The 14,178-nt window shown below is 42.6% G+C and overlaps 1 protein-coding gene across 1 annotated transcript in view; it reads left to right on the plus strand.

Moving 5' to 3' along the window:
* Nucleotides 1–7: 7 nt before the first annotated feature.
* Nucleotides 8–14,178, plus strand: part of NAT10 (N-acetyltransferase 10 (GCN5-related)) — a 21,667-nt gene continuing 7,496 nt past the window's right edge. The window contains exons 1-21 of the mRNA XM_010007433.1: nt 8–40; nt 2,346–2,437; nt 3,076–3,247; nt 3,543–3,665; nt 4,338–4,399; nt 5,248–5,362; nt 6,696–6,803; nt 7,590–7,723; nt 8,094–8,187; nt 8,554–8,652; nt 9,203–9,339; nt 9,859–9,983; nt 10,076–10,226; nt 10,388–10,484; nt 10,744–10,860; nt 11,736–11,837; nt 11,945–12,019; nt 12,246–12,362; nt 12,548–12,681; nt 13,488–13,536; nt 14,153–14,175. Coding sequence (XP_010005735.1) covers nt 2,364–2,437; nt 3,076–3,247; nt 3,543–3,665; nt 4,338–4,399; nt 5,248–5,362; nt 6,696–6,803; nt 7,590–7,723; nt 8,094–8,187; nt 8,554–8,652; nt 9,203–9,339; nt 9,859–9,983; nt 10,076–10,226; nt 10,388–10,484; nt 10,744–10,860; nt 11,736–11,837; nt 11,945–12,019; nt 12,246–12,362; nt 12,548–12,681; nt 13,488–13,536; nt 14,153–14,175 — 2,108 coding nt within the window. The 5' untranslated portion in view covers nt 8–40; nt 2,346–2,363. The remainder of the gene's footprint in view (nt 41–2,345; nt 2,438–3,075; nt 3,248–3,542; nt 3,666–4,337; nt 4,400–5,247; nt 5,363–6,695; nt 6,804–7,589; nt 7,724–8,093; nt 8,188–8,553; nt 8,653–9,202; nt 9,340–9,858; nt 9,984–10,075; nt 10,227–10,387; nt 10,485–10,743; nt 10,861–11,735; nt 11,838–11,944; nt 12,020–12,245; nt 12,363–12,547; nt 12,682–13,487; nt 13,537–14,152; nt 14,176–14,178) is intronic.

The following is a 14,178-nucleotide window of genomic DNA, read 5'->3' on the forward strand; positions in this document are numbered from 1 at the left end:
GGGGCTCTTCGTGGTGGTGGGAGACCGCGGCAAGGACCAGGTAACGGGCCCCTCCCGGCCTGGTCTGTCGTGGGGGGGGGAGATGGGCTGCTGGGGTTGAAGCCAGGCTTTGGTCTTGTTGTTCCCCCCCCTCCTCGGAGCGGGTTATTCCCGAGCGAAGGAAGCGGGAGAGGAGGCAGAGCGGTGGCTCAGCCGGCCTGAGGTAACGCGGGGGTGGGGGGGGTGTCAGGAGGCTGCGTCCTTCGGCATCTCCTGCGTGGGAAGGTGGTGGATGTTGAGTGGAAGTGAGCACGGGCGAGCCGGGGCGGTTTTCTGAGCTGCAGGAAAAAATAAAATTAAAAAAAAATTACTAATTTTCTGGCTAGCACGAGGTTCTTTCCTCTCCCCGTTGTGCTGTGAGATGTTACAGCTTTTGCCCTCGTGTTTTAGGTGCTGAGTTCTATGTCACCACACCAAACTTGGGATGAGTCTGTCTGGTAACCTTGTATGAAAGAAATTAACCATGACACCAGTTTCTCAGAAACTCTAGGCTCGTGGTTTTTTTAGTGGGAAGGGCAAGAACAGCATAGAGCTCTGGGACAGGCTGCCCAGGGAGGTTGTGGAGTCTCCTTCTCTGGAGACATTCGAACCCTCCTGACACGTTCCTGTGTGATGTGCTCTGGGTGATCCTGCTCTGGCAGGGGGGTTGGACTAGATGATCTTTCCAGGTCCCTTCCAACCCCTAGGATTCTGTGATTCTGTGCGATTACAAAGCCAGTATTTTAGGATAAGTCAATTCAGCTAGTTCCTGAGGAAAGTAAAACAAGCTAGTTACAGAAAAGCTTGGAAAATTAGTCGATCATGTGGCAGTAGAAGAAAGTTGTCACTAATTTACTGCTGAAGTGGAGGGGTGAGGGTTTTTTTGGGGGGACATATACTGAGTCTGTCTGTGTTTAGTATTTTCAGTGTGAGGTGGGTTCCGAAGCAGCACGTGGATGTGGTGACTGAAAGAGCAGGCTGTGTGGCAGGGAGGTGGGTTGCCAAGCCTGCTAGACAATTAAAATTCAAAGCCAAGTATTGATCAATTGTAGAAGCGTGAGATGCGTTGTGTGAAATCTGTACTAAGGGACAAATACCAGCAGGCAGAACAAGTTTGCTGACAACACCAAAGTGTGTGGTGAGGTTGACGAGATGGAGAAGGAGGCTGTCATCTAGAGGGACCTTGACAGGCTTGAGAAGTGGGCTTGTACAAACTGCATGAAGTTCAAGTGCAAGGTCCTGCACCTGCGTCGGGGCAATCCCAAGCACAAATGCAGTCTGGGTAGAGAACAGATTGAATACAGTCTGGAGGAGAAGGGCTTGGGGGTGATGGTGGATGAGAAGCTCAACATGAGCCAGCACCATTCACTGGAGCCCAGAAACTAACTGTGTCCTGGGCTGCATCAAAATAGGCATGGCCAGCAGTGCCAGGGAGGTGATTCACATCAAAACAGGCATGGCCAGCAGTGCCAGGGAGGTGATTCTTCCCCTTTACTCAGGTCTTGTGAGATCCCACCTAGAGTACTGTGTCCACTTCTGGAGCCCCTAACATAAGAAGGACACAGAGCTCCTGGAGAAAGTGCAGAGGAGGCCACAAAGTTGATCTGAGGGCAGGAGCAGCTCTGCTCTGGACACAGGCTGAAAGAGTTGGGGATGTTCAGCCTGGAGAAGAGAAGGCTCCAGGGAGACCTTAGAGCACCTTCCAGTGCTTGAAGGGGCTCCAGGAAAGCTGGGGAGGCACTTTTCTTGAGGGCTTGTAGTGAGAGGGCAAGAGATAATGGATCAAAACTGGAGGAGGGAAGATTTAGGTGAGACATTAGGAGGGAATTCTTCAGTGTAAGGGTGGTGAGACACTGGAACAGGTTGCCCAGGGAAGTTGTGGCTGCCCCATCCCTGGAAGCATTCAGGGGCAGGTTGGATGGGGCTCTGAGCAACCTGGTCTAGTGGGAGGTGTCCTTTCCCATTCAGGGGGGATAATCTAGATAATCTTTAAGGTTTCTTTCAACCCAAACCATTCTATGATTCTATAATTAGCCTGGAATAATCACCTGGAGTTTGTGTAATTGTTAGCAGTTCTGCCAAAGAAGAGTGCTAAGGGAATGATAGGTGTCATTGGGTGTCTTCAATGTCATGCAGTCCTGAAGAAGGCACAGGCACACAAGTCTGTGTCAAAAGGAGTGTAACCTTGACAACGTGTCAAGGCATCCTTCTGTTTCACACAGGGGTGTTTGGTAGGAAACAGCTGTAAAATCATATAGACAAATATTTTGCTCTTCGGTATTAGCTTGCGATTATGGTTGTTCATGAACATTTCTGTGCCTTGGCAGGTGGTTATACTTCATCACATGTTGTCTAAGGCAACTGTAAGGGCCAGACCCTCTGTCCTGTGGTGTTACAAAAAGGAGCTGGGCTTTAGCAGGTAAGATACCTCTTGTGTCTTATGCTGTGGTGGCTGCTTTGTGGGAAGCAAATGCTCTGTGACTGGCCTGCTGTGCATAGGTTGTGTCATTTGGTTGTAAACAGACACAGGGTTCTTGGAGGAGCGACAGGAAGCTTGGTCTTCCAGAACTAAAATTTGACTTCTGTAATATAGCTGACACCAGCAGTAGGTGCTGCTTTCTTTCTGTGCCTCTACTGCTAAGTCTGTTGTTCTGGACCAATTACTCTCTCACCTTTTTAACCTTAGAAGGCCCAAACTTTTAATTCCTCAGCTTTTTAGCCTCAGAAATATTGAGGACTGGATGCAGATCAAGCATTAGAATGGTTTCATTTTGGAAAGGTGTTTAAAATGTTGATTCTTAGGCTGTACATACAGTCTGCACACCTGAAACTGTGACTCCAACCAAGCAGTTTCTTTGAGAAACAGCTGGTTCTGTGTGATACCCACCACTTTGGGCTGAAGCCACACGGGGACATATTGTGAAAGCAACAATTGTGGTCCAAGACTTTTTTCCTGGGAGGCTGAGCTCTGACTTCCAGTTAGACTTGAACCTAGCCCTGAATGCACTTTTCTCAAACCTTTTCCTGAGAAAACTTACATATAATTTTGTTCTCCAGCCACCGGAAGAAGAGGATGAGACAACTACAGAAGAAGATTAAAAGTGGAACTTTAAACATAAAGGAAGATGATCCTTTTGAGTTATTTATTGCAGCCACAAACATTCGCTACTGCTACTACAATGAAACTCACAAGATTCTTGGCAACACTTTTGGCATGTGTGTTCTTCAGGTAAGGAGTTAAACTTTTGACTTAAAGAGGACATTGCTTTCAGGTTAAATGCTGCAGCAACAGTATTTGTTGCTTCTGTTATTTCAGTTACAATGGCCTTAGGTGTCTTTTACAAATATTACGAAGGTGGGATAGCCTGGTTGGTAGTATGGATCATGACATTGGTTAAGGCAAATATTAAGTGTGAATTAAGCTTTCAGAAAGAATCTTTTTAGATTTTCTGCTCCTTTTAGTAGCTGCTGTTTACACTGATGAGTTCCAGGCAACTTTGAAGTTTTACTTATTTATTTATTAGGATTTTGAAGCCTTGACTCCAAACCTGCTAGCTAGAACTGTTGAAACAGTAGAAGGGGGTGGACTTGTGGTGATTCTCCTGAGAACCATGAACTCACTGAAACAGCTCTACACAATGACCATGGTATGTTCATTGTAATGTGTCTGGTTTATATAAGTGGGTATATCCTGGTGATGCTAAGTCAACCTGGTGATGCTCTGCCAACCTTTGTGTCTTGAAATGCTGTGAGGTTGCAAGGAAGACACACCTGTTGTTCACAAGTGTAACTGTGTTATTTTGTTTCACATGAGTCATGAAACACATTCTGCTCATATAACAGAAAATTTAAGTAAAAAATACACCTTTTGAGTGGTTTGTGACCTGTCCCTAGGTGAGATCAGCTTGACAACTACTGTATATTTCTGTATATGACCTAATCACATTGATTGTACTTAACTCTAGAGCAAGAACTGTTTCCATTAGTAATAATACCAGTACACAAATTAAAGGGATAGATTATTTTTTCTTAGCATCTCTTAGGAGGTGTCTGAAATGTTCTGTACCTGGCAGGGTTCACCTTTTAAGTCAGGCAAGAAAAAGTAAGACCATTGTGAAAAGTATTAGTGGGAAAAGTACATTTTTAACCACGAACTGGAAAATGTGTGGTGTTTCACAACAAACAGAAAATCAGAATCCTGTCTGGGTGTTGATGGAAGGGGAGGCTGTGATCCACAAGAGTGGAAAAGAAGTTGGATTGTCCCATGAGTAACAACCTTGTAGATGTCACTTTGACTGAAGATTGACTTTGTGTTTCAGGATGTGCACTCTCGATACAGAACAGAGGCACACCAGGACGTGGTAGGACGGTTTAATGAGAGGTAAGGTATTAAGAGTGTGAAGGATCTAGGCTTTTTATCCAAGAAAAGCATCTGGAACAACGTTGTATATTCATATTTGGAAAGCATCCTATAGATTTTTATTGGAATAGGGCTTCTTGGCTGCTTTGGTGCAGTTTTTGTGCATTGTTCTGGAAATGAATGCTGCTTTTTGTTGAAGCAGTTGGATACAACATTTTGACATATGTTACAAGGTATATATGCAAATAGGCTCAACTTTGTAAGATGTTCTGAATCCCTTTCTTGAAAGCTCTGTAGAAACACACGTTCCAGATGCACAGAGGTTGAATACTTACTGCACTACTGTAAAACATGAAACTTCTTTGTGTGTAGTATTCTCTGTGGGTTTACAAGTGTCTTGTATATGTTTTTTTTTTCTACTTTTGTTGAGTTTAATAAGCAGCTCTTAGTGAGTGAGCCCAGCTCTGGCCATCGGGAAACTACACAACTTGTTCAGCGTGCAGGTCTGATGTCAGAAATCAGAAGGCTGAGTAAGCCAGCACTGCCTGCAGTCTCTGGGGGTCAATGCTTGTCACAGTTGCTGTGGATTCACATATTAAACTTCTAAGCAGATGTCTCCTGCTTAAATGTTCTCTTGGAGGATTGTCTTTAGTGTCTTTCTTTGGAGAAATCCTGGTAAGCTGAGACCTGTTTTGTGTAGATGTTGCTGATTTTATGCTGAGTCTTGCTGCCAGTTGTGTAAACACATCATAGCTCAGTTGTAAGTAGCTGTAAATCCCGTGTCTGGGTTTAGAAAAGACTTTAAATTAAGTACCAAAATGCAATTGTGTGGCGAGTGTTTTTAGAGTTGCCTTTGCTTTACTGCTCAGGTTCATTCTGTCTCTGGCCTCATGCAAGAATTGCATCGTGATTGATGACCAGCTGAATATCTTGCCCATCTCCAGTCACGTTGCAAACATAACACCTGTCCCACCACAGTCACAGGTCAGTGAGCAACATCAGCCTCTTTTCCTCGGGAGAGACTGGGCTGAGTTGAACATGTTATGTTAAAGGCTTTAGAAGAGGAAGATTTCCTTTCACCCTCATATATATCAAATATTGGTCTTGCAGATGGGAAGTAGAATGCTCTGAAAAATTGTACCTGGTTTGGGTGAAGCATGGGAAACTGTATTTTCTTTTTCCTCCTTGGGTATTTTCTGTTATAGTTGGTTTTTTTTCCCTGTATTTATTAATTTTGCTGTCTTGCTGTTTAGCCGAGCAAGGTGGATCTTAATTGCTGTGGTAGCTTTTTCAGAAGTGCATAGAGAGGTTTCAGGCTGGTGGGTACTTGGGATGAAAGAAATAAAAATACTTTCTAAGGATTGGAGGGTGGAAAAATGCTTTGGAAATTAGCATATTACAAGCTCAGGAGACACTTGATACCTAGAAGCTGTGGTGGTTGTTTCAGTTTTGGAGTAGACATGTCACGTCTCTGGAAACTTGCTGAAGACAAGTCAGATACAAAGCTCACATTGTTAGAAATGTATCTTATTATCACTTTCAGTTGTAGACTAAAGAAGAATTGAAGCTGTTTTAAGTAAAAATCTTTAAGCTTTTGCACTGTTTTGCATGGCATAAGAAAAAACAATAAAGGTTCTTTCAGAGATGGCAAAAACATTTTAAGAGAGCCCTGATTTTAGAAAACAAAACCAAACAAACCCCTCTTAGCATTAAACAGTATTTACAGTAGCACAAATACTCATCTATTGGATGGACAGAATTGGATGGAATTTTAAGGGACAATTAGGAAAATGAGAATTAATTCCTATTTAAAACAGATTGCCTTTGTCCAGGTTTTTTGTTTGGCTTTGCAAATTGTGGTATTAGTTTGAAAACTGATCTATTGCTGCTGCAGTAGGTTTTTCCCCTACATGGCACTATGTACACCTCATATTACAGGTATAACAAAGATCACAAAATTTTGGAATAGTCTGAAAAGTAATTCTTCAGAAAATGTGTCCATGGTTTCTTCTTCCTAGCAATGCCATTCCCCAGGTTTTATGTACTGAAAAATCCTTTCCTTTTTTTCTCCAAGTTTGGGGAAGTCAGGATACCCACCTCTGGTCTAACCATTCTCCTGAAGATGCATTCAAATTTAAGTGTTAAGTATCTGTCCATTTAAATTTTTCTGTTTCTGGGGAATATATTCAACTTGTGGTAACAGTTCCTTTTAGGTGCCTTTCTCTTCCTGATAAAAGATCTCAGAAGACATCAGAAAGGTATAATTGTGCCAAAGTGTCCTTTACTAATCCTGTTGTGGTAAATCCTGTTTTTACAGGAAGACAGCCTCCGGCCACAGGACTTGGAGCTGAAAGAACTAAAGGAGAGCTTGCAGGATACACAGCCTGTAGGAGTTTTGGTGGATGGCTGTAAAACCCTGGATCAGGTTGGTGTGGGGTTCAAGTGTGACAGGTCACCTTAGGTAACAATGTCTGTGTCTCATCTCGCATGTGATCAAATCTGAGTGAACATTGGTGGGTGTGGTCTTGGAAAATTTCCTTAAAAATAGATTGGACAGGGTAGCTCAACAACAGTATCCGTGATTTTCTTCATGAAGTTGAGAGTAAGTGGATGGACTAGAATGGAGACAAGAAGCTGATCTGGACAAGTCCACATTTATCAAGTTGATGAACTCCAAGGGCTTGAAATAGGCAGGAGATTTACCTGAGGCTTCAGTTTAGATATGATTAGAAGTAGAAAATCTGTATCAAGTTTTATTATGCCCCTATTCCTGCTTCCCTTACACTTTTTTTAACTCCAATTTGAGAATCTCTGGCTAGTGCAGATGTTTTGGAGTGTTTGCTGAGAAGCTGCAGTTCAGCCTGGTGGCTCGCAGAGCTGTGCACTGCTGGAGCCCTTCTCACTGCCCAGATATGTTTGTCTTCCTCCTCTTCCCATCTTGCTGAACATACTCTGTGGTCTGTGGCCAGGAGGCAGTCATTAAGGATTGCTGTACTGATGGGTGATCTGTGTCAGGAGCTCATTGGATCAAGATTACCACTTCTTGCATATTATTTGTCCATGTTTTCACCTTCAGCTCTCCCATCTGGTCTTTCTCTTTCTTCTTCCCATTCTAGGAAAGAAGCCACGTACTGTTGTTAAGTCTTGAATAATGCTGGGAGCAATTTAAATACAACCGATTTTTGTTTTCTATTCTTTTTCTGACCATCAGGCAAAAGCAGTCCTGAAATTCATTGAAGCTATTTCTGAGAAGACTCTTCGCAGCACTGTGGCATTGACAGCAGCCAGGGGACGTGGAAAATCTGCTGCTTTGGGATTGGCAATTGCTGGAGCAGTAGCTTTTGGGTGAGCTAAACCCCACCCCCCACTTCCTAGCCTTTATTTGCACCCAGGAGTTTAAAAACCAAAAAAAAATATTAAAAAAGATGACCAGGATCTGAATATAATTTCCCGTCCTGCATCCCTCCTTTTTTATTCTTCTTAGATCTTTTGATTGCTACATACACTGAAACTAGAGGTATTTTATAATAATAAGTACCTTTAAAAATCAAAATAATCGTGCATAAAAAAGTGAGATAACTGTCTAAAGGAATCTGCTGTATTTTGGTTAGTTGGTAAAATCAACCCCTCATGTAAAGACAACATTCTTCTTAGTATGCATATGTAAAATTTGTTAGAAAAAGAGTTAAACTCCTGTTTGATTTTTCTTTTGCAGTTACTCCAATATCTTTGTCACATCTCCAAGTCCTGATAACCTTCACACTCTCTTTGAGTTTATATTTAAAGGCTTTGATGCCCTGCAGTACCAGGTAAGGAGAGCAGAGTGTTTCACAATACTTTCACAGCACCCCTGTTTAGGAGGAGGTTTGCATCTCATCTGTGAATTTAGTTTACATATATTAGCTACCAGCCTTTTTAGTAATGTTCTGCAAAAAGGAATCCTAGTACAGTTTCCTTCTCTGTTTTTAAGTTGGGAAAATCAGTTTTTTTTGTGAAATAGTTTTTAACATAAGTAGACAAGTTCTCAGTTCTTGGGCCTTTAAAGCCTTTGTTATGAGTTTTTAACTGGAATCTGAAATAACAATATACACGTAGTGAACTTAATTCCATGATGTTAAACAATATTTTTCTTAGGTCTTGGCTTGTTCATCTTGTTGAACAATGTTTTCTTTCAGGAACACCTGGACTATGAAATTGTTCAGTCTTTAAACCCAGAGTTTAACAAGGCTGTTGTCAGAGTGAATGTGTTCAAGGAGCACAGACAGACCATTCAGGTAACTGGCCTCTTTTCCATTCTTCCCATTCTACTCTATTTTCTTAACTGTTGGCTTTACCAGACCTGTAGTTGTTTGATTTTAAGCATCTTCATTTTCTGGAATTTGCAACTGTCCTGATAGATTTTGCTTTACGGCAAACCTTTTTTTCTGGTGAGTGACTTTCATAAAATACTTTATTTTGAGTCACTTGGAGGTTACAAAGCTCCCTTGGTAACTGCTTGTGAGTTTATTCTTGAAACAAAAGCAAAGAAAGGTGAAAGAAACAGTAAAGGAAGAGCACACATTTCTAGTGATTAGATTTCCTTTATTTTCATGATCTCTGCAGATAAATTTGTGTGGAAATGTGCAAAACAAGGTGTGTGATCCAGTCCTTGTTAGGGTAACATGAATCGTCTCCCAGCTGTTTGTTTTCATGTCTCAGTCTCTGGCTTGATGGTCTTGGAGAAGATGGAGAACACACACTTTTCAGGCTTCCAGCTTTGCCATTTCCTCGATTCCCAGACAAGCTGCTGTTGACAGTAACAGTGTCCTCTCTGGTTTCTTGCAGTACATACACCCTGCTGATTCTGTGAAACTGGGTCAAGCTGAACTTGTTGTGATTGATGAAGCTGCTGCCATTCCTCTACCCCTAGTGAAAAACCTGCTGGGCCCTTATCTTGTCTTTATGGCTTCTACAATCAATGGGTAAGGCTTGAGCAGCAGCTGCCTACCTGGGAAAGCAGTTGTGCAAGTGTCTGTGGATTATTTCTTATCTGCAGTACTATTTTTGTAGTACACACTGTTACATCAGGTCATGTTAATTCTTGATCTGTCATGGAACTGCTCCTTAAAACAACCAAGAGTCAGTACTGGAAGTTGCTGCCTTTCTTTGGTTCCACTGTGGATTCATTAGGTGTTTGACTTGCACCTCTTCTGCTGTTCTACAAGGAACAAATAGATAAGCAGGGTTCTGCAGTCTGTGAAGAGAGAGGGAATTACATCTTCCTTCCAGTATGGTGGGACTAAGCAAGTGACAGCATAGGCTGCCCTGTCCCACATGCTCAAAAACATCATAAGGCATCAGTACTCAGATGGTTGGGGCCTTCACAGGCCTGAGAATGGCAAATAGCTCTGGGTGGCAACCTAGTTCTGTGCTGGAGCTTCCCCATGGCTCAGGACTGATTTTTTGTTATTTGCTTCAGGCTTTTGTCTCCTGCTTTTCAGGTATGAGGGTACTGGTCGATCACTGTCTCTGAAGCTCATCCAGCAGCTCCGTCAGCAGAGTGCTCAAACCCAAGTCACCATGACAGCAGAGAACAAATCCACAGCTACAGCTAAACTTGCCTCAGGTACTCCATTGTATCCTGGACTGGATCCTACTGGATTCTTTGCTAGCTGCAACTTCCAACACTCAGTGTTCTTCTCTGAAATCTGTTTGCAGCTCGTACGTTGCATGAAGTTTCCCTCCATGAGTCCATCAGATACGCCCCCGGTGACCCAGTTGAGAAGTGGCTGAATGATCTGCTGTGTTTGGACTGTCTCAATATCACCAGGATTATCTCTGGCTGCCCTCTGCCTGAGACTTGTGACCTGTATCCTTACTCAGTTGTCGTGCTCTGATCACAATATGTTGCTTTCAGGTGAAGGAGGCATTTTCAAACTAATTGAAAAGTTCTACTTCTAAACCAACAAGGAACTCTTTTTTTTTTTTTCATGTTTCCATGGAGGCCGTTTCCTTAACTCCTCTGTTTAGATACTATGTAAATAGAGACACACTTTTTTGTTACCACAGAGCATCTGAAGTTTTCCTGCAGAGACTGATGGCCCTCTATGTGGCTTCACACTACAAGGTAAAGCTTCTACTACTTCTATCAACATTTCTGCTAGGAATTTTCTGGAGGGAACAGTGCTTGTCTGGTAGTATAACAGCCATGAACTGGCCTGAAAGCTTCTTCATCCATCACTATTTCACTAGTTCCATGTTTCTTAATAACCCTAAATTGAGAAAATGAAGTGTTGTTTTAAAGTCAGCTACTAATTTTACACTGAGCTTTGAAGTTCTTCTCATGTGATAGTTCTTCAACTTTCTGATATGTCTTTACCCTCCAGAACTCACCCAATGACCTCCAGATGCTGTCTGATGCACCTGCCCATCATCTTTTTTGCCTTTTGCCACCTGTTCCACCCACTCAGAATTCGTTACCAGAAGTACTTGCTGTTGTGCAGGTGAGGGAGCAGCATGGGGCTGTGCAGTGGGTTGTTCAGTGACCAGTGCACTGCTGACAGACCGTGTACTAGCAGTGTGCTGTGGCTGCAGTGAACTGCTCAGGAGCAGATGGTAGCTTAGGGCTGTGCTTCTGTGCCCTTTACAACAGGATATTAAGGCCATTTGTAGCCCCCTGTCTCTTCTGTTAACACTAATTGTTGTATGAGTACGTTGTGATGCTTCCACGTAGACCTCCCAGTCTGCGCAAGGTGTTTGTGCCAAGGAACTGAGCTGCTCTTTCAAGAGATGACTTTGTCTTCCTTTCTTGACTTTGAACTTCCTGCAAAGAGAGCTGGCTCACTGGTTCACTCAGCTTATCCCATGTTTCTAGCATTCCTTTCATTTGCAGTAGGACTGCAAAAATACAAACTCCTCAGATGCACATGCTTAGAGACAGAGAAATATTTCAGCCCTTGGCTGTTGGGTGTCTGACTGTAGTCTTCCGTCCTTCCTTGAGAACACATACTCTTAATGACCTGTGTTGATGCAGTTAGTTTGAATGTCATGATATATGACATCAAAGAGAAATATTGGTGGGACAAGGTTTTATACTGCTTCTGATGAACTACCGAAAAGGCACAGAGCACTTTCTGTGCTTGAATTTCTTCAGGCTTCTCTTCTGTTGCTCCACACTGTAGTTCCTACTGTGCCTGATGTTTCTGGTGGCCCAGGACCTGTGTTGGCACAGGCATGTTTGCTCCTCATGTGGCAGAGCAGGGTTGACATGAAATGTCAGTACTGTGCAACTGAGTCTAGATTTTGATTCTGCTGTAGTGGAGGGTCTGCAGGAGAAAACCCTTGTTCTCCGTTAATGGCCTTTTCCCTTTTCTGGCAGGTGTGCCTGGAGGGAGAGATCTCTCGCCAGTCTATCATGAACAGCCTTTCTAGGGGAAAGAAAGCTTCTGGTGATCTTATTCCCTGGACCGTTTCAGAGCAGGTGAGTAATTTAGCTGTGTGCTCACAGCTAAGATATGTTTCAGTACTGTTTCTTATTTTCAGAGTACTTCCCTGTGTTCTTTAAATTGACTTTTGTCTCTTACGCAGTTCCAAGATCCGGACTTTGGGGGTCTCTCTGGTGGGCGTGTTGTTCGCATTGCAGTTCATCCAGACTACCAGGGGGTAAAGTATTTTGGAACTCAGTTACTGTGAATAGTTAAGAGTAGTACCATGAGAATGACTGTACAGGCAGAATTCAAGAATAGGGAGCATGTTTCAATTGCTCCAGTTTTCAGCATTTTATGCTTGGGGTCTGAACCAGCAGTTAATGGGTTTGCAAGGGGAAAATGTTGTTGCCCTGCCTGAAAAACTAGATAAACCTTTTTTACTTATTGTTCCTACTTCACAGATGGGCTATGGCAGCAGAGCTCTGACTTTACTGCAGATGTACTACGAAGGCAAATTCCCATGTTTGGAAGAAAAACCAATTCAAAAGCCCAAAGAAATTACAACTGTGAGCAGTGAGGTAGGGAGCTTAGTGCATCTTCTGCATTTTCTGTTGTGCAAAGCTGTTCTTCAGTGTAAGTCTCAATAATAATTTCTCTCTGTAAGGAAGAAACAGTCATCTTTATTTTTAATACAGAATAAAGGGTTGAATTTGCATATTTTCTGTGAGAATTGCTACTAACCCGTTTCCACTTTCTTTTTCAGACTGTTAGTTTATTAGAAGAGGTGGTGAAACCTCGGAAGGATTTGCCTCCTTTACTGCTCAAACTGAGCGAGAGACGAGCTGAACACCTAGACTATCTGGGGGTGTCTTATGGCCTAACACCAAGGTTACTCAAGTAAGACATTATCCTATTTGCTAATTACATCCAGTGAAAAAATATAATTAGATGTATCATATAATATATAAAAATAATACAAGATATAGATGCAGATATTGTAGCCCTTGGATATTCTCTCTGTCTCTGCGTGTTTCACTTGGTGTCTAAAACTGGGACAGCTCCAAGCTCCCTTTTCCTGTAAGACCTTTTCTTGTTATACACCAGGTCTGATCCTGAGGGCATCCTTCAGGGTAGTTTTTCCTCCAGCTCCTGAGGGCAAACCCATTCCCTTCTTGGTTCTCTCTGTGACCCTTCTAAAAAGTTAACTAGCTTTAATTGCTTAGTTTTCCAGGCTAGAGAAGGAAGAACAGCCTGTAATAAGAAGTTAAATACTTCTTCAGAACTGAATGGTTATTGTGAAATAGTCTTAATCTTTGCAAATTATACAACAAATTTTGTCAGTGACATCTCTGGGGCCTGGCTTCTTTCTTTTGGCCAGGATGCCATATGTTTGGTCTCACCAGGTCTTTTTATACCAGTTGTGCTTTTCCTGGGAAAAACAAATTGTAGGAACTGTTCACAACTAAGATGCAAGAAGGAACAGGAGGATGGAAAGGGATGTCAGCAGGATTTTGCTAATCAGTCTGGGATTCTCTCTGGTCCACCAGTGACTGTCTAAAACCTGGAATTTGTCAGGGAAAATCCTCATTCTCTGAAGATGAGCCGAGTCTCTGAAGTCAACTGTAAATCCTCAGCCCTAAGCCAGAGTTACCCCTCAGGAGTCTGTGGTCAAAACCCATTTGCCTCTTTTTCCTTTTCCCCAGGTTTTGGAAACGTGCTGGATTTGTGCCAGTTTATCTGAGGCAGACACCAGTAAGTAGCTTCTTGTTTCTGAATGAAATCCAGCTCTATTGAAATCACTGGGCATCCTTCCATTACCTTTAGTGAGATGTGATTTGGGCAGGAAAGTTTTCTGAGGCTAAATTTGGGGTTTGTTTTACGTTCGTTTTTGTTCTTTGGGCTTGTAGTTAGCTGAGGGCATAAAGTTTTAGGGTTGTGAATGTGGTCTTCTAAGTAGTTTGCACTTAAAAATTAGGGCAAAGGTGCAGTTGTTGAGGGTGATTAATGTGGTCATTGGTAAAATATGCAAGTGGCCCTTGAACTGACTGCTTTTGGTTTTCAAGGTGTTTACAGAAAAGAGCACTAGCACTTATAGCACTTTTGGAGAGAATAATTGTTTTTTTTTTCTTTCTGGCTCTTGAGCTGTACTCAGAATTTGCAATAGTGGTGACTACTGGTTACCTTGAGAAGCCAAAATTCCTCAGCACTGGGATTTGCCAGATTCTAGAAGTTCATAGTTAGGCAGTGGTGACCAGCAGCAGTTGATACATGAGTTGTTGTTGATTTAGAAGAGACCTTTGCCTTCTTCAGTTGAGCACAAAGTGCCACAGCTTCATGGGGCTGATGGGAATTATATCTTATTTAATAGAATGACCTGACTGGTGAGCATTCCTG

The sequence above is a fragment of the Chaetura pelagica genome, unplaced genomic scaffold, assembly GCF_000747805.2.
Source record: "Chaetura pelagica isolate M959 unplaced genomic scaffold, ChaPel_1.0 scaffold401, whole genome shotgun sequence".
Lineage (NCBI taxonomy): Eukaryota > Metazoa > Chordata > Aves > Apodiformes > Apodidae > Chaetura > Chaetura pelagica.